Source organism: Seriola lalandi, unplaced genomic scaffold, assembly GCF_002814215.2.
Source record: "Seriola lalandi dorsalis isolate HSWRI2012SDOR001 ecotype SW California unplaced genomic scaffold, Sedor1 jcf7180002054975, whole genome shotgun sequence".
Lineage (NCBI taxonomy): Eukaryota > Metazoa > Chordata > Actinopteri > Carangiformes > Carangidae > Seriola > Seriola lalandi.
The window spans coordinates 49,065-63,324 of NW_019525525.1; the positions used below are offsets into that span (position 1 = coordinate 49,065).

General features: G+C 37.8%; 3 protein-coding genes across 3 annotated transcripts; all 3 read right to left on the minus strand.

Moving 5' to 3' along the window:
• Positions 1–325: 325 nt before the first annotated feature.
• On the minus strand, positions 326–3,246 carry antkmt (adenine nucleotide translocase lysine methyltransferase). Its single transcript, XM_023396298.2, has 6 exons — positions 3,160–3,246; positions 2,417–2,580; positions 2,190–2,294; positions 1,965–2,105; positions 1,387–1,437; positions 326–1,240 (listed from the first exon to the last, which is right to left on the minus strand). Exons 2-6 carry the CDS (start codon positions 2,576–2,578, stop codon positions 1,013–1,015), a joined length of 687 nt encoding a protein of 228 aa, XP_023252066.1. The 5' UTR covers positions 2,579–2,580; positions 3,160–3,246; the 3' UTR covers positions 326–1,012.
• Positions 3,247–3,447: 201 nt separating this feature from the next.
• Positions 3,448–8,674, minus strand: hirip3 (HIRA interacting protein 3). Its single transcript, XM_023396300.2, has 8 exons — positions 8,539–8,674; positions 7,360–7,480; positions 7,105–7,246; positions 6,205–6,600; positions 5,936–6,093; positions 5,272–5,419; positions 4,910–5,008; positions 3,448–3,875 (listed from the first exon to the last, which is right to left on the minus strand). The coding sequence occupies exons 1-8, from the start codon at positions 8,610–8,612 to the stop codon at positions 3,694–3,696; spliced, it is 1,320 nt and encodes a 439-aa protein (XP_023252068.1). The 5' UTR covers positions 8,613–8,674; the 3' UTR covers positions 3,448–3,693.
• Positions 8,675–9,540: 866 nt separating this feature from the next.
• On the minus strand, positions 9,541–14,160 carry kctd13 (potassium channel tetramerization domain containing 13). Its single transcript, XM_023396272.2, has 7 exons — positions 13,726–14,160; positions 13,042–13,302; positions 12,722–12,891; positions 11,948–12,037; positions 11,645–11,697; positions 11,266–11,461; positions 9,541–11,019 (listed from the first exon to the last, which is right to left on the minus strand). The coding sequence occupies exons 2-7, from the start codon at positions 13,277–13,279 to the stop codon at positions 10,771–10,773; spliced, it is 996 nt and encodes a 331-aa protein (XP_023252040.1). The 5' UTR covers positions 13,280–13,302; positions 13,726–14,160; the 3' UTR covers positions 9,541–10,770.
• Between the last annotated feature and the right edge of the window lie 100 nt (positions 14,161–14,260).

A 14,260-nucleotide genomic window follows, 5' to 3' on the forward strand; every position in this document is an offset into this window, starting at 1 on the left:
ATAAGTATGACGCCTGTGTTGATCTCCTTTGAAGCATGCATATAGTACTCTATCCCAAAAGTGATGTTTTATCTGCAGAACCTTGTGTGGACATTACATAACTGGACAAAGTCTGCACCTCTAGGGATAATTATTCTTTCCACTCCACACTGTGCCTTTCCTCGTGTATAACATTGAGTTTAATGCTGTGTACAGAGCTCATTCAGTTCAACTTCAAAGCTATCCTGGATCATGTACTGAATGCAGCATTTTGTTTGAATAATTACCTGGCCCACCTCAGAATGTCAGAAACTAAGGTGACAAATTAAGTGTACAGCACATGGTGGAAGAGAAACAGGAATTTATAGTCCATAAATAGAGCATTTACCTTTACAGCAAAGTGAAGACTGAACATTCAAGAGAAACAAAAAAAAAGGCTACAGTCAAAAACAAACTGCTACTGGATAATTATTTATAACCCAGGCAAAGACCACCCTTTCTACACAATGGACCCCATGGGGTTTATAGAAAATGTTACAATCCGTTTGTGAGATTGGAACTGCGTGTCTGCTTAACACAGAAGAAACAACTGCTGATGACACAACATTTAAAAGCTTGCTCCCCCCCAGACAGATCATTCACAAAAACTACTCTTCATGTATCTGGAGGCAAAGCTGTGGTTTTACTTTGATGCCAACACAAACTGTTGCTCAGGAATTTCTAGTTCAAAAGTGGTTCAGACATTGCTGCTAACAAATATAAGATTCAAAGCTGTAGCAGAGAGAGCATTTGTGCAAAAAGAAAAGAAGAAGTTGTCAGAAACGTCCTGTTGCGGAAGTAATCAAAAAGTATTTAGTCTTTAATTATGTAGACAGTCAAGTTAAGTAAAATGTCCTTAACTTTGTCCTTATCCAGTGAAGGATACTGATGTGATGAGCAGCTTATGAATTCATGATATATAATAATTATATGTTACCATTCTAGGAGGACAAAAAACCATGGAAAGGAAAAAGACCATGTAGCTTCAAGTGGATCATTTCTCCTTGGTTAGTTCATTGTCAGGGTCGCTATCCATGACTGTGAGCTTGTCATTTTTCCTGGTGGTGGTCTGTCTTTGTGCTTGCATGCTGTATGCCCAGGCTCTGTCCACACCCTGGCCCTCAATCCTGCAGGGTTTCCAGTCAGGGAAGGGAAAACGTCCAGCCACAACTAAGGCATCAACAGGGAGCTCAGCCTGCAACTTCTCCTGCAATAATGAAAGCTAGGAACACAAATATTTCTTTAAGTCATTTTCAGTGAGCTAACATCCAGTTTTTCTTTATTACTGCATTTTTGCTTGGCTGTCTGCTACATTGAGACAATCTACAATTTCATGGTTTCTAGATATCTGTTCATTATGTTACTCACCACACTAGGAGCCAGAAACACTGTGACATTCTTGCATTCTGTCAAGTCAACCTGTGATGAGATAAAATGCAGGATGCACTGTTCAATTTATTAACAATTCACCTTTAAATATCATAAATACAATGAATGATCACATTAAAAAAACTATGCAGCTTTCTTGAAATCTGTGGTCACTACAGAATTTATTCCCTGACCATGTTAAATTAATGGTAACAAAAACTCCTGCAGAAAGGAGGGCAAATAAGCTGTGATATCTTAAGGTATGATGAGCTGGCATACACCACCAGGATAAAGTAAACCACAAAAGGCTACCAAAGAGTTACGAGTATTATTCATAAAGGTATTTGGGCAAGTCATGTCAATCTTTAGAAAATAAGAAACTATTTTGCCAGCAATTTAGATATTCAGTGTCATTCTTGTTTTCTTTTTCTTCTGGAAGTGAGAACATTTCCTCTTAATCTATTTTGTTGTGGAAACAATATATTGTTGCCAAAACCAATTACAATACTGTTAAATGTTGTTATTTAATGCTGACTGGAGTGTTACTAATGCTGAAATACAAGTGACAAATGTCAGACCTTCCAGAGATCTTCCCGTCGGTATGACACTTTTCCATTATGGCCTGCTCTCCATGCATGATAGTGGGAAAGGCGAACAAGCCAAGGGTTGAGCTCATAACCAACAGCAGGAGCGAAACCCTGTCGATGGGCTTCCAAGACCTTACAGGTTAAAAATTACCATTGTCAAAACTCATTTTTCATCAGTGCAAGACATGAGATCCCAAATATCTTGCTTGTACTTACAATACGGCCATCACCAGATCCCAAATCCACAAGACCTCCCTTTCGACCTCTCAACAATGTCATGACATTATTTACTTGAGCTTTGCTGGCTGGAATATAGGGTACCTGGAAGAAATTTTAAAGAGCCTCTGATTAAAAAGAAAAATGTTTGGATGTTTCTCAAACCTTTTTGGAACAAGCAGTTACATCAATAATTATTCAAATTGTTATGGAGATGTGGACCATACCTGTAGCCTTAAAGGGACTTTTCGGAAGCCCGGCTGAAGGATTCCCACCCACATAGCATACACAGCAAGTCCAGTACCAACAGCTATCTGAGCAACACCCCATCCTCCAAGGGGCTTCGTCTTCAGCTCGGCAAAGACCTCATCTGGTGTATCATTGTCCATTCCTGCATGAAATTAATAATGTAAGGTCTAAGTAAATGTAATGTTAGAGAAAATACCAACATTTGGTTATGTAAACCAAAGAGTAGGGATAGTAGTAGGACATAATAGGACTTTTCAATACCTACTATCTACGATCTCTCTCTTTCCACACAGTTTAGATAATCCCTGGCCACTTTATTAGGTACGCTTAAACAGATTTATCCAATCCCACACGACAGATCTTCCACAAAGTCTACATTTAGGAAGATTGTAATGAGCAGTTCTGGTTGACACTGTCAGAGAGGTCTCAACTCAACTGTAGTGATTTGGTTAGAGCTACTTCTATTTAGCCTCGAGTCCTTAGTGTAATGTATGATTTGTAACCAAGATACCTCTGTGACAGTTGTGTAGCAGTTTGAGGGTCACGTGCATTTACTTATTTTGTATCCAGCTACGTTGTCAGACTGAGATTGTTAAATACGCACACACACATTCACTCCTTAAAAAATACATATTTTTTTTGCCTAATACAGTTGTGTCGTAACCAAAAACGTAATAACGATTCTTGTATTATAGCAATTAAAAATAAATATCTCATTGACCTGCAGTAGTGCGGCGGACACATTACCCCATCGGACCAGTCCGTTTGCCAAATATTCCGTCTATCCGAGAGCTTACTTACGATTAGTTCCCGGAAATGTGAAGCTGACGAGATGTGTCCATGGGATGAAAGGGGATCACTTTTTATTTTTACTACTCGCCTCCTGCCCATTTTATAGGCAGATTTTTATTACCATGCTCTCCCTCTGTCACCCCCCCCCCGACACGTCAGAAAAAGCAAAAGCAAATCAACAGTCTTCATGTACATGTCCCCTTGTAAAAATAAAATATTTGTTCCATTTGAACAAAATACTTTTATTTGATATAAAAAATAAATGTACATCATCACTCTATTATTATTATTATTCTGCAAAAAATGGTAATTCATTCAAGCCCCATCTATATTATCAATTGTTATTATTTTTGCCAAAAGTAGACATTAAAACAGTAACAAAATTATTTGTAAAGACCAAAACCCAGTCTGTACAGTGAGAAAGTAATGTCCAATGTCCAGACTTGAAGAGGAACTGTCCCTGTCAGTCACTTTCTGCATCATCACTGATGACCCCCCGCAGGTTGGCCCAGTCTGTTGCTCTTCTGCGTCCTCTGTGTGTATCATTTTCCTCTTCACTCTCTGAGCCAGAGTTCAGAGTGCGCAGATATGTAGAGGATGGAGGGTCATGTTTCGCCTGCCACGCTCCTCTGCGTTTAGGACGACCTGAGAAAGGTATCCACATTAGCAGGTATCATTAATCAATATTTTCATATTTTGCATGTGCACCAAAATGATAAACAGTACTAGCGATTTAAAAATTATAGACACTTGATCAACAGCATTACTATAAGTGCAGTGTACACTTCTTCAACCAACCTGGTCATCAACCACACATACAGATACTATTACGTTAAAATATGTGGTGCATGCAGCATCTGTGACACATGTAAGTTTCCCATTGAAGAAAATGTCTAAAAACATTCAAAAAATTTACTAAACTCATCAGCAGAATGTAAAGAAATTAGTTTTGACGTTAAGTCAAAGATGTCCATGTATTGCGTTGCAGAGATGTTTACTGAGGTTAGCATGCTAGGCAGCTAGTCCAGTTCCATCTTGTAATACCACTTTGTACCTTAAGAGATGATAATGACTCGCTGTAGCATCCAATCTGGCCTCAGCCCAACATGAGAGGATGAAGAAGTAATAACTGCAAGTAGGCTATAAACCTGGCTGTGTTGCAGACATCCCTCCTCTCTTTCATCAAGCTCAGCATGAGGGTGAGGGTTGAAACTCAGTTGTGAGTGGCCAATAAGCCCAGCCACAGATCATGAAGATAGCATGCTTTCATGCACAACCAGAATGACTGTCCACAGGGATTTTTCCTGGTATGCCCAACGGCCAGTCTGACGATGGCGCAGGAGAAGGGGATGGGAGAGGAGGGACCAAAGAGTGTATTTCCTTGTTTCTTACAAAAGAAACTTCTAGTTGAGTATAGAGTATGAATTAGACAGTTGGCCCATTCCTACACACAGCGTCTTTAACGGAAAAGCCATCTCTACAGTGTTAATTATGTTTACATACACTTACGTCAAATTAAGTTTTTGCTCTGCTTTTCTAGAATCTATATTGAGTAATGCGTGAAATCAACTTGCCGTTCTTGTTCAAGCTGAGTGCAATATGTACAATAAACAACAAACAGCAATTAAATTTTCACAATAGTAATAGTTGGTAGCAACCATGAAGAGACAAATTATTACCTTGTGTGGAAATGATGTTGCTGACATCAAGGCCAGCTAGTTCCTGAGCCTGTTCTCTTTTTATTCTGACTTTTTTGCATTTCTTAATAGTTGGCTGACCTGTGTGAAAACACATACACAAGTTATTTTTAGAGTTAATCAAATTGTGTCAGTTGTACAGAAAATGAAAACTGTTTTACAGTTTACACATGAGAAATGTCACATGGCAGTTTTACAAACGTACAGTCAAGTAAAGGTTTTCATTTTGGGCTCGTTTATCATTACAAATCAAAACCATCTCACTGTATAGTATTTCAGCAAATCAATGAGCAGTTATGGCCAGATCGTGTGGTCTGTTAAAAGGTAAATGTATTCCCACTGACCACGGACACCAAGATCTTGAAGCGTCTTATTCAGAACAGCCACCACGGAGTGAACAGAGTGACAGCCATCAAGGAGCTTCTTGTAATTTTGCCTCGCACCACAGACAGCAATGTAGCGTTTGAGCCTCACAATTGCTTTGTCGTCATTCTGCAGTGGTCAGACAGGTTGTGAAGAAAAGATTTACGTAAGAGACATTTACAACATTTGGTTTTAGCTTTCTGCCACTCATCTTACAGGAATTTAGATGCACCTTTATTCAATATGAAGATTCAGGGCAAAAGTGTTGGACACTTACAGACACTAGATATTTAAGTTTTTCCTTAATTATTCATAAAAAATTGTAAATTAAACCATTCAGTTTAGCTTTTTCAAATATGATACATACATTATACATTATGGAGTATAACCAAAGCACAGTGGCGCATAAATGTTTTAATTATATATTTTTTGCATCTATCTTTATTTAAAATTGAATGAATTTAACTTCACCACAGTAAAAATGATAAAAATTCAAACAAATGCAACCATCAATTAATATACATCACAGATCATTTCATAATACTGTTGAAAAAAAAAAAAAAAATTTGATGATGAGAACTTAGTAAAAACTTTACAAAGCTTGACTCTTCTGATTCTGATTTATAACATCACGCATGGACTCACCTTTTGACCTCTGGTGCTCTTTTCTTTTTTCATGGTTTTCTTTTTTTTAATATCTTGATTATCTTCTGTCCCACTAGCCTTGTCATCCTCCAGAGATGGGAGTGATGATGAATCTGAGTCTGTGTCGTTATTTTTCTTCTCTACTGAAACTTTTTCTTCTGCGTAACATGAACAGAAAGTAACATCAAGTCATATAAAAAAAATTGTAACACTATAAAAGAATCAACATTTACATATGGGACATGCAGGTATAAATTTTGCATAGTCACCTTTTTCACTGTCATCTGAGGACTCATCACCGTTGATTTTTTCACTCCTTACTGACTTGTTGTCTGTGTCAGTTTCGTTCTCTCCATCACTCTGTGCCGCTTTCCTTTCTGGACTTGTACAGCTGCTTTCTTTCTCTCCATTCTTTGTAGCGTTCAATTTCTTTTTCACCATACCTTTTGGACTGTCACCAGATTTACTCTTATTCCCTTTTTTTTCTGACTCATTAATTTCCTCATCTGTAGAGTCTTCACTGTCCATCTGCTGTTTACGGTTCCCATTTGTCTTGTGCTGCGATCTTTTCACCTCTCGCTCTGCATCCTCAGATCCAGATTTAATTTGGTCTTCCTCATCACTCTCCTCACTTCCTGATTTGTTGCCCTCTTTATCCTCCGATTCTGTCATTGACCAAACAAGAAAAGACAAAACATTTTATGGTTTACAAAGAAGCAACAAACCTCACTGGGAATAATGCAAACAAGGTAGGAGTAATATAGGTACTAGTCAGTGAGGGAGAAATAAACCATATCAATGTACTCAACTAGGTTAATATAAACCATATAAAGCACCTTCAAATGCTACTTGCAAAAGGACTGCATTGTAAAAGGACAAGATTAAAACCATGTGTGTACACAGTGGCATATCTGTATATCAGTGTCTGTATCTCTGGGCCTTTGATGAAAGCAAGCATACAATAAAGAACAATTAGTTGTGATCAGCTTGCTGCTTTATGTTGAAAAGTATAAAGTGACCCCACATACTATTATTGCCAAATGCATGTCCTAGTGTTAGTAATGCTCCAGGATATTTCACACCAGATAAAGGCAAAGTAAAACATTGTATAGATCATTAAAATTACAGGCATCTAAAAGCATTTCAGGAAAATAACAATTAAAACAAACCTGATGATGAACTTGACAGACAGCGGGATTTCTTTGCCCTTTGATCTTCTCTCTCATTTATCACCTCATCATTTTCCTCTTCTCTCTTCCTTTTGTTTTGCGGCTTCTTGGTCTCTAGCTCTTCTCCGTTTTCATCATCGTCCTTGCAGGAAAAAGATGTATAATGACAGTTATACCTATAGCACTAAACATGATCCCAGTCCTAAAATCACAAACACTTAAAGGAATATATGTGAGCTGTATGGGAAGAATTACCTGCATTTTCATCAGTTCCTCTTTAACCGCCTGTTTCATGTAATTTCCTGCCTCTGGACTTAATGATTCACGGCCCACCCGTGCCAAATAGCGTTTTTTTAGAATTCCTAAGGTCAGTGTGCTGGAATAAGACATTAGAAAAATTATATCAAGGTGTACGAGGGAAGAGGTAATTTACAGAAACAGTCATACTTAATTTATGCCTTTGCGATTTTGAATACAGAATAAGAAATACATGCGAAACGTTTAACAGGCCCACATCATACTGAATGACTGAAACATGAACAGATGAAGACTGAGATCTTTAAGACTGAGTGACTATTCAATGCAAAAGTTATAGGTAACACACAAAGAGGGATTTTGTTTTTTCATTTCTATCTATAGGAAAATATTTATATAATGTACAGTGGCTAACAATCTGGGAATGTGGTGTCAGACTTTTGGACCTCACTGGAGTTTTAAGTGCAATGTTTAATATATAGACAAATATATGGAGGTATTATTTAGTGTATTATTCTTCATAATAGTCAACTAAAAATAACTTTACTACCTCCAAAAACGAGAGGAACTAATTTTAGTTGAATTCCAACAACTGAAGCTGAGGCTTGCACATTACTAGATACACTGTCAATTGTTTTAGTTTAACTTGCTAATGGTTTTCACCCACTGTATTTTTTAACCCACTGAAAGATACCACTTCTGCCCAGCAGGTGTCGTTTACAACTATTAGCTTCTAAACTACTGATGTGGTAAATGCCATTTGGCAGCTGTCACTGGCACTAATACCTTACAATTTTTTTAACAAAGCTTTCCTGACTACCTAAAGTTAATGTTAAGCCTCTCACGGCCCGTGTAGCCAAAGTCGTGTGGGATGACAAACCATAACACTGTTAAACTGCCTCATGTGTGAATGTGGTCTAGTAGTAGTAAATGGCACATCAACGTTACAGTAACTGAAGTGTTTGTGTTCAACAGGCAACATGCAACAGTCTGAGTAGTGAAATAACCACTGAATGTGTTGAAAGTGATCTATGCTAGTGGGTCTTACGGTAAACTGCTTTAGTCCTACATGTCGACAGGTTACCGACAGTTCACTTCTAACACACACACGCGTCTGTGTTTTTACTCTCGGTACAAACAGCAATTAATTAAACGAATTAATGAATGCTTCAACTGTACCTTAAGTCTGGCTCATCGCGGAGTTCACCACGCACAAACCTGCGGATTTTTGCTGTCTCTTTCTCTGACACCATCGTTTCTCACTGTGCTAGTTTTATTTATCTGTTTTTGGCGGCATTGGCGTGACAGCCGGACGTAGCTGGAAGTGACGTCAGACCAGCGCGACGCCCTTTCACAGTACAAACAAAATCTAAAAACTTGGAGAACTTCTATTTTTTGTAGAAATTAAATTGAATTTCTCGCTTATCTCTTTTAACAATATTAATTTTACTGCAAAAAAATATGTTTGAACAGATTTGGGTAGTAACCTTCGACAATATGAACCCAAAAAGGTAAAAATGTATTTAGACCCTAAGACTGAATTATAAATGTAATGATTTTAATGGGAAAAAGCTCTACCCATAAATGTTGGTTTTCCTTAAATATCACTTATATTTACTTCTTTTCCTTCATAGTTTTACATATTTATCTAAAATAAAAACCATGAAATAAATCAATTTAATATTTTTGAAAAATACTATTGTATATTTGAAAATATTTCCGAATTTAATATGCCTTTATTTTATTGCATTTACTTGTTTTTCTCTCCTTTGTTGCCTTATCCTTTCTATTTGATATTTCCTTTCATAAGATTTGATTCTACTTTCCTTTTACACTGTTCTGGAAAAAAATTTGGAATGGAAAATTGTTGTGATTCAGTCTTTTTTTAAAAACAAAACACTGGACTATGTCTTTCAATGACATGTGGCATTGTGCAATGATAAATAGTTAAAATCTTGAATTAGGTTTTATTCCATATAATAGGCATAACACCTAAATAATTCATACCACTGTACTGAACATCTGTGGATATTACATTCCTATAATCATCAGTTTGAATGAATAATAAATAAATATCGTGTGGGTAACTTCCATTTGTTTTTCTGGAAAATGTATGTGTTTAAGTCCATTTCTTCATTATACTTGAGGAAAGAAGGGAAAAATAAGACCAAGAAGCTAAAGTTGAATTTTATAAGTAATTTATTCAGAACATTCCCATGACCACTATTGGACGGAAGTTATATTAGTGCATATTCCAAGGTGATTTTACAAAAGGGTCTGAGATACATATTGCTCTCATTCACTGTTTTTTTCAGTATTCAGAGTGACTAGGTTTACACAAGACACTGGTGACTATTAGAAAGAAAATACTTCTCTCCCTGAGGGAAATAAAAATACAACCCAATATTAATTTATTTTATCATCACTATATGGCCTATTACTTTGAACAAATTTCAGTGGTTTGGTGTAAGACATAAAGCATAAGTGAAAAATCATGGCTCAGAATGAAGTACAATATCAAAGACATGGTCTTTGTTCCTCTTGAAACATGGAACTGAAATGTAAGTTCACGATTTAGTCATTTACAGGAGTAAATTCAAAATCTGATGTGTGCTATAGATATCATTCCAAAAATTAAAACTCACTTGAGCACTAGTTAACACAAAGATTGCATACAATACAAAAGTTAAATACCAAACAATAAATTAAGTTCATAAATTAATTAATAAAAAACATCTTGAAGCAACAGCAGTAAAAATTTAAATAAAGAAAATTGAGCTGCTCAACAATCTCATTCATGGACAACCTTGCTAAAAATGGCTACTCAGTTTTATTCCAGTGTTAAGATATCTAAACTAAACTTCACCATCCTCTGTTCCTCACTGTCGGCCAGCATCTCAGTCCATCTTCGGAAAAGGCAACAGATGTTTAACAACCTGAATGAACTGACTGACACAGTGTTTCCTACAAGTCAAACACAGAAGAGGCTGCGAGTGCACATCATTAACACCTACATTGACAGTAGGCCATCTGCTCTAGGAATAAATTAGCCACCTTTGGGGTGGGAGTTGGGTTTTAGACCTATTCAGTAACTTGCAGGGGGTTCCTTAATATTTGCAAAGTAATATTTATGCCAGTTACATTTCCCAGGTAATTTTACATATTTCCTATTTAAATAATGTACACAGTTTGTTTTCTTGTAAACAGAAGCATTTTTCACCTCCAAACGACTCTTACTTCAGTTGCAACTCAGTCATCAACCTCTCTATTTCTGCAGTGATGCCTAATTAATGAAATAACTAACTACCAAGCTATTGCTATGATCAAGGACATCTCTTTCATTCTGCTAACATTCAACAAAAAAATAAACATACCTCAAGTAACTCTCCTATGCCCTATATTTTCACATTATTAGTCCTTGTAGACAGTTTGCTGACCGTGCCCTCTTTCATCATGCATTATATGCCTCCTCACGTGGATCCGTCTTACTCGTCTGTCTCCTCCCACAGCACCCTCTTCCTCTGACTGGCCAGCTCCCAGCGATGAACCTGAGCCTCTTGAATCTAAAAGGTGTAAGCCTCCTGGACCAGATCCTCGGCCATTCTCATAGATGAGAATATTGAGGGTTTCTTCAAAGATTCGAGCCTCGGGAAACTCAACCTAAAAAACACACAATGGTCAAGTTTGGTGGTGAATAACTGACTTTTGACAGACTTTTTGATCTTTAGGTGGATTTAATTACCTATGGACAGAGCCAAGTTAGCTGTTTCCCTGTGTTTCCAGTCTTTGTGCTAAGCTAAGCTAACAAGCTGCTGTTGGAATCGATGCCAGAAAGCAGATACACACATTTCCCAAAAGATCAAACCACAGCTTTGAGACTTACTGTACCCATAACGGGATGCTTACTTTGGTCTGCTTCTTCTCTGTAGCATAGACAATAGAGGTGCAGCATACTTCAGCGATCTTGCGGCCTTCACCATAGAAAGACCAACAGCAGATCTCATCCCCGAGCACATCTTTGACAAACAGGACCCGGCCATTAAATCGTAGCACAAGTTTGTCAAAAAGTTCAATGTTCTTCAGCAGGTTATCATCAGAGTTGCTGGTCACAGGCAGAGACAAAGAGAAAATCTCAATCAGTTAAGAAGATTAATAAGAACTTTGCACTCAAAATTCAAGTCAAATGGACATGTGAATCACTGACATGTTGTTGTGGCAGAAGGTGACTTGTCATATTGTTTTTCCTACTCTGTGTAGGATGCATGCAGTCAACCGTAATTTTTACCTGGTATAAGAGTATTTGTTGTTTCCTCTGTTGTTCTGCAATTTTACTACCGGCTGTAGAGACAAGGAACAGGAATAAATCAGGGTAATTCTCTAGTCTACAAGTGAAGAATTATCTCACACTGCAGCGGCAGGTTTCATGGCTCCCAATTATAAATCTCTTCAAATCATCTTGTTCTTTTTCAATTCTGTACAGACAGACAGACATTTGCTACACAGGACTAGACAATTAGGATTTGACAGCTGCTAACCTAATATACACCTCTGTCAGTGATCCAATGGATTTAGATGAAATGTTATTCACCTTTCTACAAGTAGCAATCATCTTCTGTTCTTCTTTGGCTGAGGTGATCATGGGGATGCGGCACACACTTTCAAAAACATCCTTTTGTTTCTGAAGGTTAAAAAAGAGCAAACATTGAAATACATAAGCAATTAACACACTTTCCTAAATTATCAACTGATCAATTAACTGGATAAAAAATTCAGTAAATAATTTTGTCTATTTAAGATACCAGATTCTTTGTGAGTAAATTCCTTGTTTAGTCTGAGCACTAACTAAAACCTGCAAGTATTATATTATTATATTTTAGCATTATAAGATTAGGAGAGATGCAAAGCTCTTTGTGAAGTCATAAATGATTAAGATTAAGACAACAATTAATTAATGAATAACATTTGATTGATTAATCAACATAATGTTTTGACATTGAAACACTGATAAATAAGCCAGAAAGAGATGGTGATGGTGACAATTTCACACAAAGACAATCAAGAACATTTTATCACTGCATCTGATTACACTACATGGACTTTAAAAACACCTTTGGTGCTTCAGTACAAATGGACTTATTGGGAGAAGGGAGGAGGAGGAGGTGGAGGAGGAAGAGAAAGCGGATGAGCTGGATGGTGATTTTAATGTGGAAGGGGCAAAGGGAGGGGGAAATCTTAAAATACTAGTTCATTGTACTAATATTATGTAGTTTGAAAATGTTTGTAGATGCTCTTAACAAAAAGCAATAAAAGTTGTTATGAAAAAACAAACAAAAAACTCTATATGTATATATTATCTATTTACCTGCATGGCACTGAGGCAATGCTGGACCAGTCCCTGGACCCTATAGTACTGGGCCTCTTTCAAAACCTCATCCAGCTCTCTGTGTTCCTCTGGAAGTGGTACCGAGCCATCTCGCAGGAAGTTCAAAACCAGCCCAAAATGTCGACCACACCTATCCAACACGACCCAGCCTGGGACAGCAGGAAAGAAATATTACCATACATAAGAAACCATACTCTGCACTTAGTGGCAGTGACAAGTTCAAATGCTGATGTCAGTGGCACAACTCTAAAGACATTTAAGAGTAACAATGTGGATCCAGTAAAAAGGTTTGTGCTCACCTTCTGAGTCTATGGTAACCTCTGTTCCTCCGTTGCATATGCTCCGCAGCAGACTGTCTTCTTTGCTTAATGTCTGGACAGTTGTATAATGCAGTGAGCCACCCACATTTAACTTGACATACTTGCTCCCCAGCAGACCCTGATTTCTGTGCTCATCTGTGCTGTGGCAGGCGGAGTGGGAAACAGCAGACTGGGCAGAGTCGGCAGCATGACTGCCAACTGAAGCCTCAGCAGACATGGAGCTGAAGAGTCACTTCCCGACTGTAATACAGAGGAACATGGTGGCTTGTTTATGGTGCAGATTTGGGCTAGAACGAGGATGGCTCCTTTATTACTGTCTATATCTGCTGTCTCTTGTCAGTTAATATAGACAATATATTGATACTGACAGCTGTTTAGGTAAACTGTGTATAATGCCTTAACCTCTAAGGCAGGCTTTATTCTCCTTACGTGTTAAAAGTGCGTCCGTTCAGTACCAAGCATTTTTCCACACTTCATCACAGCGAAATACAGGAAGCATTTGACTCACAGTAGCCCACATACTTTAATGTGACACAATAAATCATCCTACATTAGCAGTTTACACGCTGACTGTCTGGTCAACTAGCTGAAGTCTAGTTGTTGTGATAATAGGCTAAAAAAAATCTAGTAATATTAAGTTAGCTTAGACCAAACTGTACTCACCACACTGAACATCCAAGGGAGCTACAAGGCAGGACGTAGCTAGGCTAAGATAGCTAAATGTGTAAGCGTCAATAAGCCAGCACTCGTTAATAACCCGCCAGCCAATACGAACAACCCAAAGCACACAAACAACTTTACTACGCAGTCAACATTTGACAGCTCATTTTAATCGCAGCCAGCCCAGCTAAATCAAAGTGGCTAACAACAGCTAGCCTGTTTTGCTACGCTTACAGCTAGCAACGCTCCTTTGTTTCGTATCGCTTCTTGGACTAAGAATCAGAAATTATCCGTCAAAAAACGCAAAGTGCTAAATTAAGGAAGACCGATTCCATTGTTGGATTCAAAGATTATTAACTGATGCTAATGTGAGTTGCTAAATGGGTCAATCGGAAACGAAACTACTGTATCTTCATCCGCTGCTTTCTTCTTCTACTTTCAACACGATGTTGAACGGCAACTCGTGACATGAAAATCTGCCCCCTTTCGATGTGAAATAGTGTGTCACCAATACACGCCTCGCATGCTGTAGGCGACT

Excerpts from the sequence above, each read along its gene's own strand:
- kctd13 (XM_023396272.2), bottom strand. The coding sequence starts at position 13,279 with ATGTCTGCTGAGGCTTCAGTTGGCAGTCATGCTGCCGACTCTGCCCAG. Across the intron at positions 11,698-11,947 it reads TGATTGCTACTTGTAGAAAG|CCGGTAGTAAAATTGCAGAA; the intron begins GTGAATAACATT and ends TTGTCTCTACAG. Across the intron at positions 11,020-11,265 it reads CAGAGAAGAAGCAGACCAAA|GTTGAGTTTCCCGAGGCTCG; the intron begins GTAAGCATCCCG and ends TGTGTTTTTTAG.
- hirip3 (XM_023396300.2), bottom strand. The coding sequence starts at position 8,612 with ATGGTGTCAGAGAAAGAGACAGCAAAAATCCGCAGGTTTGTGCGTGGT. Across the intron at positions 6,601-7,104 it reads TCTGTCAAGTTCATCATCAG|AATCGGAGGATAAAGAGGGC; the intron begins GTTTGTTTTAAT and ends GGTCAATGACAG. Across the intron at positions 3,876-4,909 it reads CAACATCATTTCCACACAAG|GTCGTCCTAAACGCAGAGGA; the intron begins GTAATAATTTGT and ends TACCTTTCTCAG.
- antkmt (XM_023396298.2), bottom strand. The coding sequence starts at position 2,578 with ATGGACAATGATACACCAGATGAGGTCTTTGCCGAGCTGAAGACGAAG. Across the intron at positions 2,295-2,416 it reads AAGTCCCTTTAAGGCTACAG|GTACCCTATATTCCAGCCAG; the intron begins GTATGGTCCACA and ends AATTTCTTCCAG. Across the intron at positions 2,106-2,189 it reads GATCTGGTGATGGCCGTATT|GTCTTGGAAGCCCATCGACA; the intron begins GTAAGTACAAGC and ends TTAACCTGTAAG.